The sequence below is a fragment of the Artemia sp. Qi Xiang Cuo genome, chromosome 17 (assembly GCF_049724085.1).
Source record: "Artemia sp. Qi Xiang Cuo chromosome 17, ASM4972408v1, whole genome shotgun sequence".
Taxonomy (NCBI): Eukaryota; Metazoa; Arthropoda; class Branchiopoda; order Anostraca; family Artemiidae; genus Artemia; species Artemia sp. Qi Xiang Cuo.
Genome location: NC_142810.1, coordinates 1751807 through 1764585, shown reverse-complemented (window position 1 = coordinate 1764585; position 12779 = coordinate 1751807). Strand labels below are relative to the sequence as shown.

The 12779-nt window shown below is 37.3% G+C and overlaps 1 protein-coding gene across 1 annotated transcript; it reads left to right on the top strand.

Annotated features, from left to right (window-relative positions):
- The first annotated feature begins 4224 nt into the window (after positions 1–4224).
- On the top strand, positions 4225–12208 carry LOC148941781 (triacylglycerol hydrolase DDHD2-like). Its single transcript, XM_089103607.1, has 2 exons — positions 4225–5317; positions 12021–12208. The coding sequence occupies exons 1-2, from the start codon at positions 4225–4227 to the stop codon at positions 12206–12208; spliced, it is 1281 nt and encodes a 426-aa protein (XP_088959733.1).
- The last annotated feature ends 571 nt before the right edge of the window (positions 12209–12779 follow it).

Below are 12779 nucleotides of genomic sequence, written 5' to 3'. Positions count from 1 at the left end.
GAAAATCTGGACACGCATAGCGACTTTCTTGCTTGATAGTTGAAGTGTGATTTGTTTGTATTTAGTAGATTATTATGTTCGGTTGATTTGTTTTCGTCTTTATTTTCTCTTTTCTTTTGTTTTGCTCCGCTTCTTCATGCTTCATAGTATTGTTAATTTAGATTCATACTTCGTCAAGTTGACTTGAAAAATAAAAGTTAATATCATCCCCAAAACATTGTATGTTTGTTCCTATACAACCTGGCTCTATATGAAAGACCCTGGTATTAATAAACAACGTAAGGGAGTTACAAATTATCTTGACGTATCTGAATGTATATATATGAGTCTAAATAAATTGTCAAATATAAAGAATGTATTATCAGTCTTTATTGTGGTTCTTTAGTCTTTATTGTGGCTCTTTAAAATATCAGTTTCTTTGAAAATTGTTCATAAGTGAACCATTGACATAGTTCTCAGGTATATTTTGGCATCTTCAATCTGTATTCTTCTTTTGCGTAGATCATGGCAATGCTGTCAGTGTGACGTCATTTGAATTATAAAGCAGTAACATCAATTTTTATATAAACGTCATTGTTGCGCAACAATTATGACGTAATTTTTTATATATATACCTTGCGATTACCCATGCAATATTAATTACTTAATAAAAAAAAATTACCAAAAATGAGTTCTCCTATTAATCAAACTGAATTAAAGCCAGGTACTGAGGAAAAGGCCAGTACAGCTCTAGCATCGAAGGAACATATTAAAATTATTGGCCAGCAGAATAAAGACGAGTATGTTCAAAAAGGTGACGACCAGAGGATTAACGCAAGCCAGAGTGCAGCAAAAGATAGCGATGCAGCAAATTTGGAGATCACCCACTGGTTTTATAGCAAGCCCGCCAGTGAAAACGATGTTAAAGAAGTTTGGAGTCCCTTCTCGAAAGAAGATTCATCTCTTCTTGAAAGAGCATTTTTAGAAGGAAGGGACAAAGTCCCCGTGATGGGTAACCGGTTCGATACCAATTTAGATTTTAGCTGTTGGCCGAATCAGGGTGTTTGCAGGCCTGTATATTGGCATGAAGAACTGTTTCCTGTAAGACGAAATGGGTGGTACCGGTTTTCTCCTTCAGGGAACAAATTTGAACCCTTCAGTTTACAAGAGTCTGCAAATCTCAAAGAGCATTTCATGTGGACCTTGAATAATGACAATTGGGGTAGTACTCTTACAATAGACAGATATGTCGTAATCTTTATTTCGATTGACCGTTTGGTATGGTGTCAAAAACCAGGTTCTGAATGCTTCGACGTGCACAGATTTCATAAGAACGTTCATGAAATGCCAATGAGTGAAAATAAAAACATTGACCATGTAGCATTTATCGTTCACGGGATAGGTTCGAGGAAAAGCCCTTTTGTCAAAAATGTGGACGGGTTTCGTGACATCGCAAATAATTTAATTTCTGAGGAGTCAGGGGATGACGTCAAAAGGATTGAATTCTTACCTGTAATGTGGCATGACAAGCTACACCAGGATTACCTAGAGGAAGAACTTCAATCGATAACTTTAGGAAAAGTAAAGCAGCTTAGAACTCTTGCAAACGAAACATTGATTGATATTATGTTTTACTTGACAGCAGAACATCACAAGAAAATCATAAGAATTGTTACTGAAGAGCTTAACAAACTTCAAACTTTATTTCTTAATCGAAACCCTAATTTTGAAGGAACAGTTTCCCTAATTGGCCACAGCCTGGGATCTGTGATCCTATTTGACATCCTGACAAATCAAGATGAAGAGAAAGAGTTAAATTTTCGATTAAATTTCAAAATCGAGAATTTTTTCGCCATGGGATCACCCATTGGCCTGTTTCTCGTGGCTCGAGGGGACAAGAATGTCCAAGTGAACTTAAAGATTCGTACTATAAAACATTTTTTTAATATTTTCGATCCACATGATCCAGTAGCCTACAGGATTGAACCGAAAATACATCCCCAGTTGAGAGATATTCGTCCAGTTTTAATCCAGGCCTACAAAAAGAAAGGTGACCAAATCTTTTATCGATACGGTAGATACTTCGCCAGCTGGATTAAATTGGGTGACATTCTCACTAAACTAGGTATACTACCACATACGAATCCAAAATTGTCCAACAATCCGTCCTATGGATCAGACATTCCACAGACTGAAAATTTCATAGGCCAATTAAATGAAGGTAAACGATTGGACTATGCACTCAATGTGCCTGAGACTAGTGACGGAGGTTTGGATGAATATCTGCGATCCTTACAGGCACACAGTTCATACTGGACATCCGAAAATACAATTTTCTTTATTAGAAAAGAGATAACTCGAGAAGAAAGAGAGCTGCAGACAATTTTAGACACTCCTCCACCATCAGAGGAAGAGGAAATGAATTATGGTCATTTCCAAGAATATATAAAAGAAAAATTGGATCAACTAAAAAAAAAAAGACCAGAAAATCTAAATCATGAAACCCAAACAGAATGATTATTGTTGGTTTTTTTTTGCACCTTATCTTGCGCATCACAATCATTATTTTTGTCTTTTGGTATATGCTTTGGCTTTAAGTGGATAGAAGCTGGTTGTCGGTGCATCCGACCGCAAAGTTCTTGTTTGGGATCTCAGAGCTTTAAAAATTTGGCAAACAAGAGAGAGTAGTTTGAAAAATCAAACGCGTTGTATTATAACGTTACCTAATAAACAGGTAAGACCACAGACTAAGGAAAGGTAAGCTTTCACCAAGACTCTTATCAACGTGCTGATTATTTATAAGCAATGTTGAGATGCACATCGGAACGCTAGTTTTTTAAGTTTAATAGCAAAATGCTTGTTTTTGCAGTTTTTTGGTTTCATGGATTTATAAGTTATTTTAACTTGTTGTGGAACAGGTGCGAATACCTCACTTGACATCCAGGAGACTCTACATGACGGCTCTCACCTTTTGCAATCCTCTGCCAGCTCTTCGACAAATCAGAACCAGCAGATATCCCATATCCTGCCATAATCCAGAAATAAACCCATCGGAAGGTCGTTTTTAATAATAGCCGATAAGCTCATTATTTGACTGCCAGGTGGCCCTTTGTCAATCTGGCAAAGAATCAGATTGAAGTTATTCGTTCATTATTTTTTTTTTACCACGTGGTCGAATCAAGGGAGTCTTCTCTGTTTGACAATTGTGATAGTTGACTTTGTGTTACTGCAGTAGTGGCGTAGATCAACATTTTTAATTCTGTTGGAGTATGGTATCCTATTTATAGGCAACAGTGATAAAAAGTTTCTGTATCAAGAAACTGACACGCCTTCAAAGATTGATAGTTAACTGATGATAAATCTGGGAGCCGTTAATGAAGATTATATATTTGAAGATGACAACCACCCCACAGCCCTCAGGGCAAGGGTTGTAAGTTATTCTCCGAAAAGTCCAGTACAGCTCTAGCATCGAAGGAACATATTAAAATTATTGGCCAGCAAAATGAAGACGAGTATGTTCAAAAAGGTGACGACCAGCGGATTAACGCAAGCCAGTGTGCAGCAAAAGATGGCGATGCAGCAAATTTGGAGATCACCAATCACTGGTTTTATATGAAGCCTGCCAGTGAAAACGATGATAAAGAAGTGTGGAGTCCCTTCTCAAAAGAAGATTCATCTCTTCTTGAAAGAGGATATTTAGAAGGAAGGAACAAAGTCCCCATGATGGGTAACCGGTTCGATACAAATTTAGATTTTAGCTGTTGGCCGAATCATGGTTTTTGCAGGCCTGTATATTGGCATGAAGAACTGTTTCCTGTAAGACGAAGTGGGTGGTACCAGTTTTTTCCTTGAGGGAACAAATTTGAACCCTTCAGTTTACAAGAGTCTGCAAATCTCGAAGAGTATTTTATGTGGACCTTGAATAATGACAATTGGGGTAGCACTCTTACATTACCTTAGACCTTAGCTCCTACTGTACCTCCAGAGGCACACAGGGCGTCCGATAACAGCCTCCAATCATCCCGCAAATGAGCTGCGGTGTAAATGTCCTCCCCCTCTGGGATTAAGGATTCGTGAAGGGCTCTCCTGTCCCGCTCATATGTCCTGTGAAGCGTGTATTTGGGCAGCACTCTTACAATAGACAGATATGTCGTAATCTTTATTTCGATTGACCGTTTGGTATGGTGTCACAAACCAGGTTCTGAATGCTTCGACGGACACAGATTTCATCAGGACGTTCATGAAATGCCAATAAGTGAAAATAAAAACATTGACCATATATCATTTATCGTTCACGGGATAGGTTCGATGAAAAGCCCTTTTGTCAAAAATGTGGACAGATTTCGTGACATCGCAAATAATTTAATTTCTGAGGAGTCAGGGGATGACGTCAAAAGGATTGAATTCTTACCTGTAACATGGAATGACAAGTTACACCAGGATTACCTAGATGAAGAACTTCAATCGATAACTTTAGGAAAAGTAAAGCAGCTAAGAACTCTTGCAAACAAAACATTGATTGATATTATGTTTTACTTGACAGCAAAACATCACAAGAAAATAATATCAATTGTTACTGAAGAGCTTAACAAACTTCAAAGTTTATTTCTGAATCAAAACCCTAATTTTGAAGGAACAGTTTCCCTAATTGGCCACAGCCTGGGATCTGTGATCCTATTTGACATCCTGACAAATCAAGATGAAGACACAGAGTTAAATTCTCGATTAAAATTCAAAATCGAGAATTTTTTCGCCATGGGATCACCCATTGGCCTGTTTCTCCTGGCTCGAGGGGACAAGAATGTCCAAGTGAACTTAAAGATTCGTACTATAAAAGTTTTTTTTAACATCTTTGATCCGCAAGACCCAGTAGCCTACAGGATTAAACCGAAAATACATCCCCAGTTGAGAGATATTCATCCGGTTTTAATCCAGGCTTACAAAAAGAAAAGTGACCGAATGTTCTATCGATACAGTAGATACTTCACCAGCTGGATTAAATTGGGTGACTATCTCATTAAACTTGGTATACTACCACACACTAATCCAAAATTGTCCAATAATTTGGTCCTATGGTCCTATGGATCAGACATTCCATGGACAGAAAATTTCATAGGCCAATTTAATGAAGGTAAACGATTGGACTATGCACTCGATGTGCCTGAGACTAGTGACGGAGGATTGGATGTATATCTTCGATCCTTACAGGCACACAGTTCATATTGGTCGTCCGAAGATACAATATTCTTTATTAGAAAAGAGATAACTCGAGAAGAAAGAGAGCTGCAGACAATTTTAGACATTCCTCCACCATCAGAGGAAGAGGAAACGAATTATGGTCATTTTCAAGAATATATAAAAGAAAAATTGGATCAACTAAAAAAAAGACCAGAAAATCTAAATCATGAAACCCAAACAGAATGATTATTGTTGTTTTTTTTTGCACCTTATCTTGCGTATCACAATCATTATCTTTGTCTTTTGGTATATACTTTGGCTTTAAGTGGATAGAAGCTGGTTGTCGGTGCATCCGACCGCAAAGTTCTTGTTTGGGATCTCAGAGCTTTAAAAATTTGGCAAACAAGAGAGAGTAGTTTGAAATATCAAACGCGTTGTATTAGAACGTTACCTAATAAACAGGTAAGACCACAGACTAAGGAAAGGTACGCTTTCACCGAGATTCTTATCAACGTGCTGATTATTCATAAGCAATGTTGAGATGCACATCGGAACGCTAGTTTTTTATGTTTAATAGCAAAATGCTTGTTTTTGCAGTTTTTTGGGTTCATGGATTTATAAGTTATTTTAACTTTTGTGGAACAGGTGCGAATACCTCACTTGACATCCAGGAGACTAGTTCATTAATTTGACCACTAAGTTCATTATTTGACCGCCAGGTGGCCCCTTGTCAATTTGGCTAAGGATCAGATTGAAGTTATTCGTTCATTAGGTTTTTTTACCACGTGGTCAAATCAACGGAGTCTTCTCTGTTTGACAATTGTGATAGTTGACTTTGTGTTACTGCAGTAGTGGCGTAGATCAACATTTGTGATTCTCTTGGAGTATGGTATCCTATTTATAGGCAACAGTGATCAAAAGTTTCTGCATCAAGAAACTGACACACATTCAATGATTGATAGTTAACTGATGATAAATCTGGGAGCCGTTAATGGAAATTATATATTTGAAGATGACAATCACCCCACAGCCCTCAGGGCAAGGGTTGTAAGTTATTCTCCGAGGGCATATAAGGTTTTTATAGAAAAGGTGGTCGCATAAACTTTAGAGGGGCTCATTGGATTGTAGATTAAAAGTTATAGGGCCATTTTAAGAGTAAAAGTGATTGGAAGGCAGCTTCCCCCCCCCCCTTCCACGTCGAATTTTCTCAAATGGATCCGATGGAAATTTTTGGATATGAATCTGTTCAAAAATAGTCTAAAAATCACATAACATAGTCTTTGAGGGTGGCACAACCCCCCAGTGTGTGGGTGTAAGAGTTGTAACTTATGCCCCGGGGGCACATAAGATTTTTATGGAAAGGACAAAAACAAAACTTAGCGTAAGCAAGGGGGAGGGATTAAGGAGGGATGGTCCCATGTATTTAAGGAATAATTTTCCATCCCCCCTGCTTACGCTAAGTTTTGTTTTTGTCCTAATTCTTTAAAACAATGGCTCAAACGCAAGGGCCAATAATTTTGTTTGTTTCTAGTAATGTCATTTTTTACTTTCATTAACAAATTAAATTTAATTACAGTTATGAATTTTGATAAATCTTTAGGTTATCAGAAATTATCATATATGAGGAAGGCTCCTGTCCCTATAAACCCCATTGTTTATGCCAAGGTTGTAATTTATGGTAGTTTTGAAATTTGATCAAAATCTATAATGTAGGTATAATATAATACTTGTGTTAGTAGGGTGGAGAGAGCCCAGGGGCGTAATTTGCTAGGGCCCATGTGTGGGGAGGGGGTTATCTACCTCTCCCAGACCTCAGTTTGCCCCGACCTGAGATCCCCCCAGCTTAAATTTAATTTATTCAAAAATCTTGTCAAAACAAACATTAGTACACATTCACTTTTGTAGTACTAAAATTAGACCCCGGCGCCGCACCGATGAGGGAAGACCGGCAGTGGCTGGGCCAAAAACAGCGCGCCAAGCCGCGCAGCCGGTAGGACGGCGGCGGTGCGCCGCCGGTAAGATGTCGGTAACGCCCCGCCGGCGCGATCAATGTTGACCGCAAACATTAATGTTTTCATCAGTCTTTCTCCAATTACAGCTTAAATTTACAACAGATTCGAGCCTATTCATGAGTTCAAAAATTCACAAGTCGCTGGCTGGAACTGGTCTTCTTCGTTATTCATCAAGAGAAGTAGAAATCTGGTAGAAACGAAATGGCTGTGGCGTTTCAGAACCCTTGCATAATACGAGTAGTTGAAGTATCTATTAGCTATGTATTCTTAACATAAATAATTATCAAAATTAGTAGTTTTTTTCAACGAGCATATACTGCATACCAGCTCTAAAACGTCTTTCCACATTCTCAATCCTACGGCGATTAATGCTCTTGCTCCATATCGTATCATAATATCATAGGATATTATGTTTTTAGCACGCCATATCATGAATTATTGGAGACAGTATAATGTGAAAGGGCCGAATCCAACGAAACCATGCCAAAGAAGATATTCTTAAAATGGGTAACTTCGCTGGAAATCTCTGAGTGTCTTCAATTTGCTGTTTTCTAATGACCTTGTTTTTTGTTTTTAAGAAATTAATCGAAAGCAAAAAAAAAATAGGAAAATGAATAATGAACTAAGAGCTTCAGAGTTGAAAATTGGGCCCCTCAAAACAAAGGGGGGGGGGCATGATCACCTGCCCCCAACCCCACCCTTCCCCCCCATGGCGCCCCTGGGCATAGGGGGTTTGAGCCCTAATCATGATAAATTCTGCTTGTTTTGAGTTTGAATCGGTTCTTTATTGTAATTTCTATTCGTTTTGGCTTTCACTTATTAATTGATGCTAATTTGTGACAGTTTTACGCTTGGTAGATTATTTGATTTTATCTAGGCATATTTTTGGTTTAATGGAGTTCTTTACTTTTCCTTGAAAAACTTATTTTGAAGATTTTTTTTTAATAATATATGTAAACAATGAACGAATTGTCTAACCTACAGCCCTTGCCCTGAGGAGCATGGGGAGGTTGACATCACCAAAACCAGAATTACTCAACCTTTCACAATGCTGAACATAATAGTTCTCATAAAATTTTGATCTGATGTGTTCTGGGGAATAAAAGGCTTGGAGGGGTTGATTACCCTCAATTCACTTTTGACTCTTAAAAGGGCGCTAATACATCCGAATTCCAATAAAATTTCCCCATCCGATCCAAAGTTTATGCGACCTCCCATTCCACAAGAACGTTATATGCCCTGGTGCATAAATTAAAATACATATCCCTGGGCTCTGGGGGGTTTATGTTTACACGGAAGAAATTTTTAAATTCTTTTTGGACTATTGGTAACAAAATGGCTATCTCACAATTTCGATCAAATGTGTCTGGGGAAAAGTGGATGTCAGAGAGGGGGGGGGGGGTTAGTTGTCCTCAGTCACGTTTGGTTATTAAAATGGAACTAGAACTATACATTTCCAATCAAGTGAGCACCCTCTAAAATTTACACAACCACACAACCTTTCTTGATACAGAAACTTTTGATCACTGCTGCCTTTAAATAGGATACCATACTCCAACATAATCACAAATGTTGATCTACGCCACTACTGCAGCAACACAAATTCAACTATCGCAATTGTCAAACAGAGAAGACTCCCTTGATTCGACCACGTGGTAAGAGTTTTTTAAACTGAAAGTAAGGAGCGACATTAAAACTTAAAACGAACAGAAATTATTCCGTATATGAAGGGGGCTGTCCCCTCCTCAACGCCTCGCTCTTTACGCTAAAGTTTTTTTATTGTTTAGAAAAATAGAGTTGTGAGAAAGTCAAACTTTAGCGTAAAGAGCGAGGCGTTGAGGAGGGGACAGCCCCCTTCATATACGGAATAATTTCTGTTCGTTTTAAGTTTTAATGTCGCTCCTTACTTTCAGTTTAAAAAACTTGTTTTTTTTATTTAATTTTTGAACGTTTTTGAATTAATGCAGGTTTTGATTTTGGCTCACCGTACATGAATAATTAAAACGAATTTTGCATATTATATTTGGTTAAATGGCTTTCTCGAAACTTGTTTAATTTTATTTACGAACGTTTTTATTAGTAATAAATATACGTAACTTAGAATTAACTTACGTAACGAACTTCTATATTCATAAAATTTTAACACGTATATTAGGGGGTTCGCCCCCTAGTCAATACCCTGCTCTTTAAACTATAGTTCGAATTTTTTTTCCAGTTCTTTAAAAATGACCTCTTAATCACAATCAGTTGATCAGTTGAAAAACTTGTTTTTTTTTATTTAATTCCTGATCTTTTTCTTTAATAATGCTAGGAAATCCGGCGCCCCCTTCATAGCAATGTCCCTTCCCCCCTGAAAACTTCCTTCATGGAAAGATCCTTCAATATAGCCCCCGACCCTCTCCGTCCCCCACCTACCAGAAAAAATCTCCTCTGAAAAAGTCTGTATACGTCCCAATAACCAATACGATATGTTAACATTGAGTAAAGTTCATAACTTTCAGCCCTCCCCCTGGGGACTTTGGGGGATCAAGTCATTCTAAAAGACATTTTTATCATATTTTCGACCATGCTGAACAAAATGGCAATCTCAAAATTTTGGTCGGGTGACTTTGGGAAAAAAATGAGCGTGGGAGGGGGCCTAGTTGCCCTCCATTTTTTTTTGTCACTTAAAAAGGGCACTAGAACTTTTAATTTCCGTTCTAATGAGCCCTCCCACGATATTCTAGGACCACTGGGTCGATACGATCACCCCTGGGAAAAAAAAATAATAAAATAAAAATAAAAACCCAACCGTGTTCTTTATTATGGCAAAAAATTCAAAATTCCACATTTTTGTAGATAGGAGCTTAAAACCTCTACAGTAGGGTTCTCTGATACGGTGAATATGATGGTGTGATTTTTATTAAGGTTCTATAACTTTTAGGGGGTCTTTCCCCCTTTTTTCGAAAATCAGCCAAATTTTCTCAGGCACGTAACTTTTGATGGGTAAGCTTAAACTTAATAAAACTTATATATTTGAAATCAGAATTAAAATATGATTCTTTTGATGTATCTATTGGTATCAAAATCCCGTTTTTTAGAGTTTCGGTTACCATTGAGCCGGGTCGCTCCTTACTTACAGTTCGTTACCACGAACTGTTTGATTGACAAGGGGCCACCTGGCGGTCAAATAATGAACTTATCGGCTATTATTAAAAACGACCTTCCGATGGGTTTATTTCTGGATTTTGGCAGGATATGGGATATCTGCCGGCTCTGATTTGTCGAAGAGCTGGCAGAGGATTGGAAAAGGTTAGAGCCGTCATGTAGAGTCTCCTGGATGTCAAGTGAGGTATTCGCACCTGTTCGACATCAAGTTAAAATAACTTATAAATCCATGAACCCAAAAAACGACAAAAACAAGCATTTTGCTATTAAACATAAAAAACTAGCGTCCCGATGTGCATCTCAACATTGCTTATAAATGGAAAAAGGAAAAAGGTAGAAAACCAAGGAACTTATTTGAAAAAAAGAGGGAAACGTATCTGGTTCTTTTATTAATTTTGCCCTTTTGAAAGTAACAAAAGTTTTTTCATAGCTCGATATACAGCAGCGGATGGGAGACAAGATAGGTACGGGCTGAGAAACAACCCGGGGTGGGCAAAATCTGGGTGATGAGTGTCTTTAGGGAAAATATTTTCATGCGAGAGTTTGGTATTGCATTTCTTAGAAACATTGTCACTACCAAGGAAGGATTTTCTAAAAAAGGTGAAAAAAGAGATTGATAAATCACTTGAATCAGCTTAAAAAATATTGACACCAAAACATTATTTGTTTTTCCTGTTGGACATAATTTTTTCTCCTGTCCTGAACGTCCTTTCAGCACTCATGTCATCTAATGGTTGGAAACTTATTTCTACTTAAACCACATTGATTCAGACGTAAGTTCAAAATGAGAATGATTTGTAACATTAATAAAAGCACAAAAATAAAAAAAGTAAAACAAATGAGCACGTATAAAAATAATATTAAAATACAGGCATTAGTAACTATATAATTGTACATCACTGTACATATGTATTGATATAACAACAGGGCCGTATCTAGGATTTTTTTTCGGGGGGATGGGGTAAAAAGACTTAAAAAAACACATTCAAAATTGGTTTAGGTTCAGTTTTGTTACGTTTTTAAAAGTCAGACTAATATTCCGGGGAGGGCTCAAACCCCCTAACCAATTTTCAAGAATTATAGATAATACAAAACAAGCGAGTTCATATTTGCATTCAGCAAGCCAAAAATAACACTGATCTGCTTAAAAAACGCAGACAAGAAATTTGTTTATACTTTTATGTAAAAATTTTTGCCCTGCGTATTCAAATCACATTTTTATTTTTGTTCATATCATATTTTGTTACTTTTTTCCAATGCTTTAATGTCATTTGCAGTAGCTTCCTAATGGAATCATTTGTTTGATTTCAGCTTGACAGAGAATATAAATAGTTTTATTTTAAGGCAAATAAATGAATTTAAAATGAATCCATTTCACTTTGACATAAATTAGAGATTGATGATGGAATTACACCACTATTGTCTGCTGGAATTTTGGAGTCGGCTTAATAGCTATGATTTCCAATTAGCTCGTCCTACATTTAAGGTTATATTATTAAATTAAATACTATTTATTTAAATTATCTAGTGTTTTGCAGGCAAACCTACTAGGACTATCATCATATGATTCAATTACAGAGCATTTCTGCGTTGAATCCAAATGTTTTTATGGAGACTATGATCACTATGGCCAGCTTGGAGGGTTAAAAGAAATGGGCAAAACTTTGCGCCGTGGCGTCGCTTTAATGCTCAGTTTGTGAACAGACCATGAGGCTAACATGCTTTGGATCGATTTAAACTATCCCGTTGATGCTAACCCAAATGATCCAGGCCTTTCACGTGAACCTTGCCCGACAGATTCTGGAATTCCACAAGATGTTGAAAACGCTAATCCAGACGGAACAATGAGGTTTAGTAACATCAAATTCCTAGCCATTGGCTCAACCGCTTGAATTTATCACTCTTACAATCTTTTGTTTTGTATCTTCCGTCCTGGGATTGATAATGAAACCATTTTAAGTGTTTGATAACCATATAGGCTTATCGCTTAAAACAAACAGAAACTATTACGCATAAGCGGATTGTTCCCTCTTCAATACCTCACTCTTGACGCTAAAGTAATTTAGTGCTTAAAAAAAACTTCTTATTGTTCTAATTTAAGAGACCCTTGTGTTTTAGAAGTCATTCTTAGACAATTGGGGCAAAAATTCAAACTTTACCGTAAAGAGGTAGGTATTTAGGAGGGAGCAACATTCCTTATATACGTAATAATTTCTGTTCGTTTCAAGTTTTAATCTTTCTCCTTACTTTCAGTTGGAAAAAAAACTTCTTTTTTTTACTAAATTTCTGATCGTTTAAATAATGCCCAGAAATCTGGCTCCCCCTCCGTAGAAAATTTTCTCCCCCATTCAAAGTTCCTTCCACGTAAAATGCCATCCCCCTATCAGGAAAATTCACCCCAGACAAAACCATTCTCGCTGAAAATTCCCGACGAAAAATTTATTGCGCACTATTCTGCCTGAA

Coding starts and splice junctions, on each gene's coding strand:
- LOC148941781 (XM_089103607.1), top strand. CDS start 4,225: ATGCCAATAAGTGAAAATAAAAACATTGACCATATATCATTTATCGTT. Junction 5,318..12,020: donor GGAAGAGGAAACGAATTATG/GTCATTTTCAAG, acceptor GTTTGTGAACAG/ACCATGAGGCTAACATGCTT.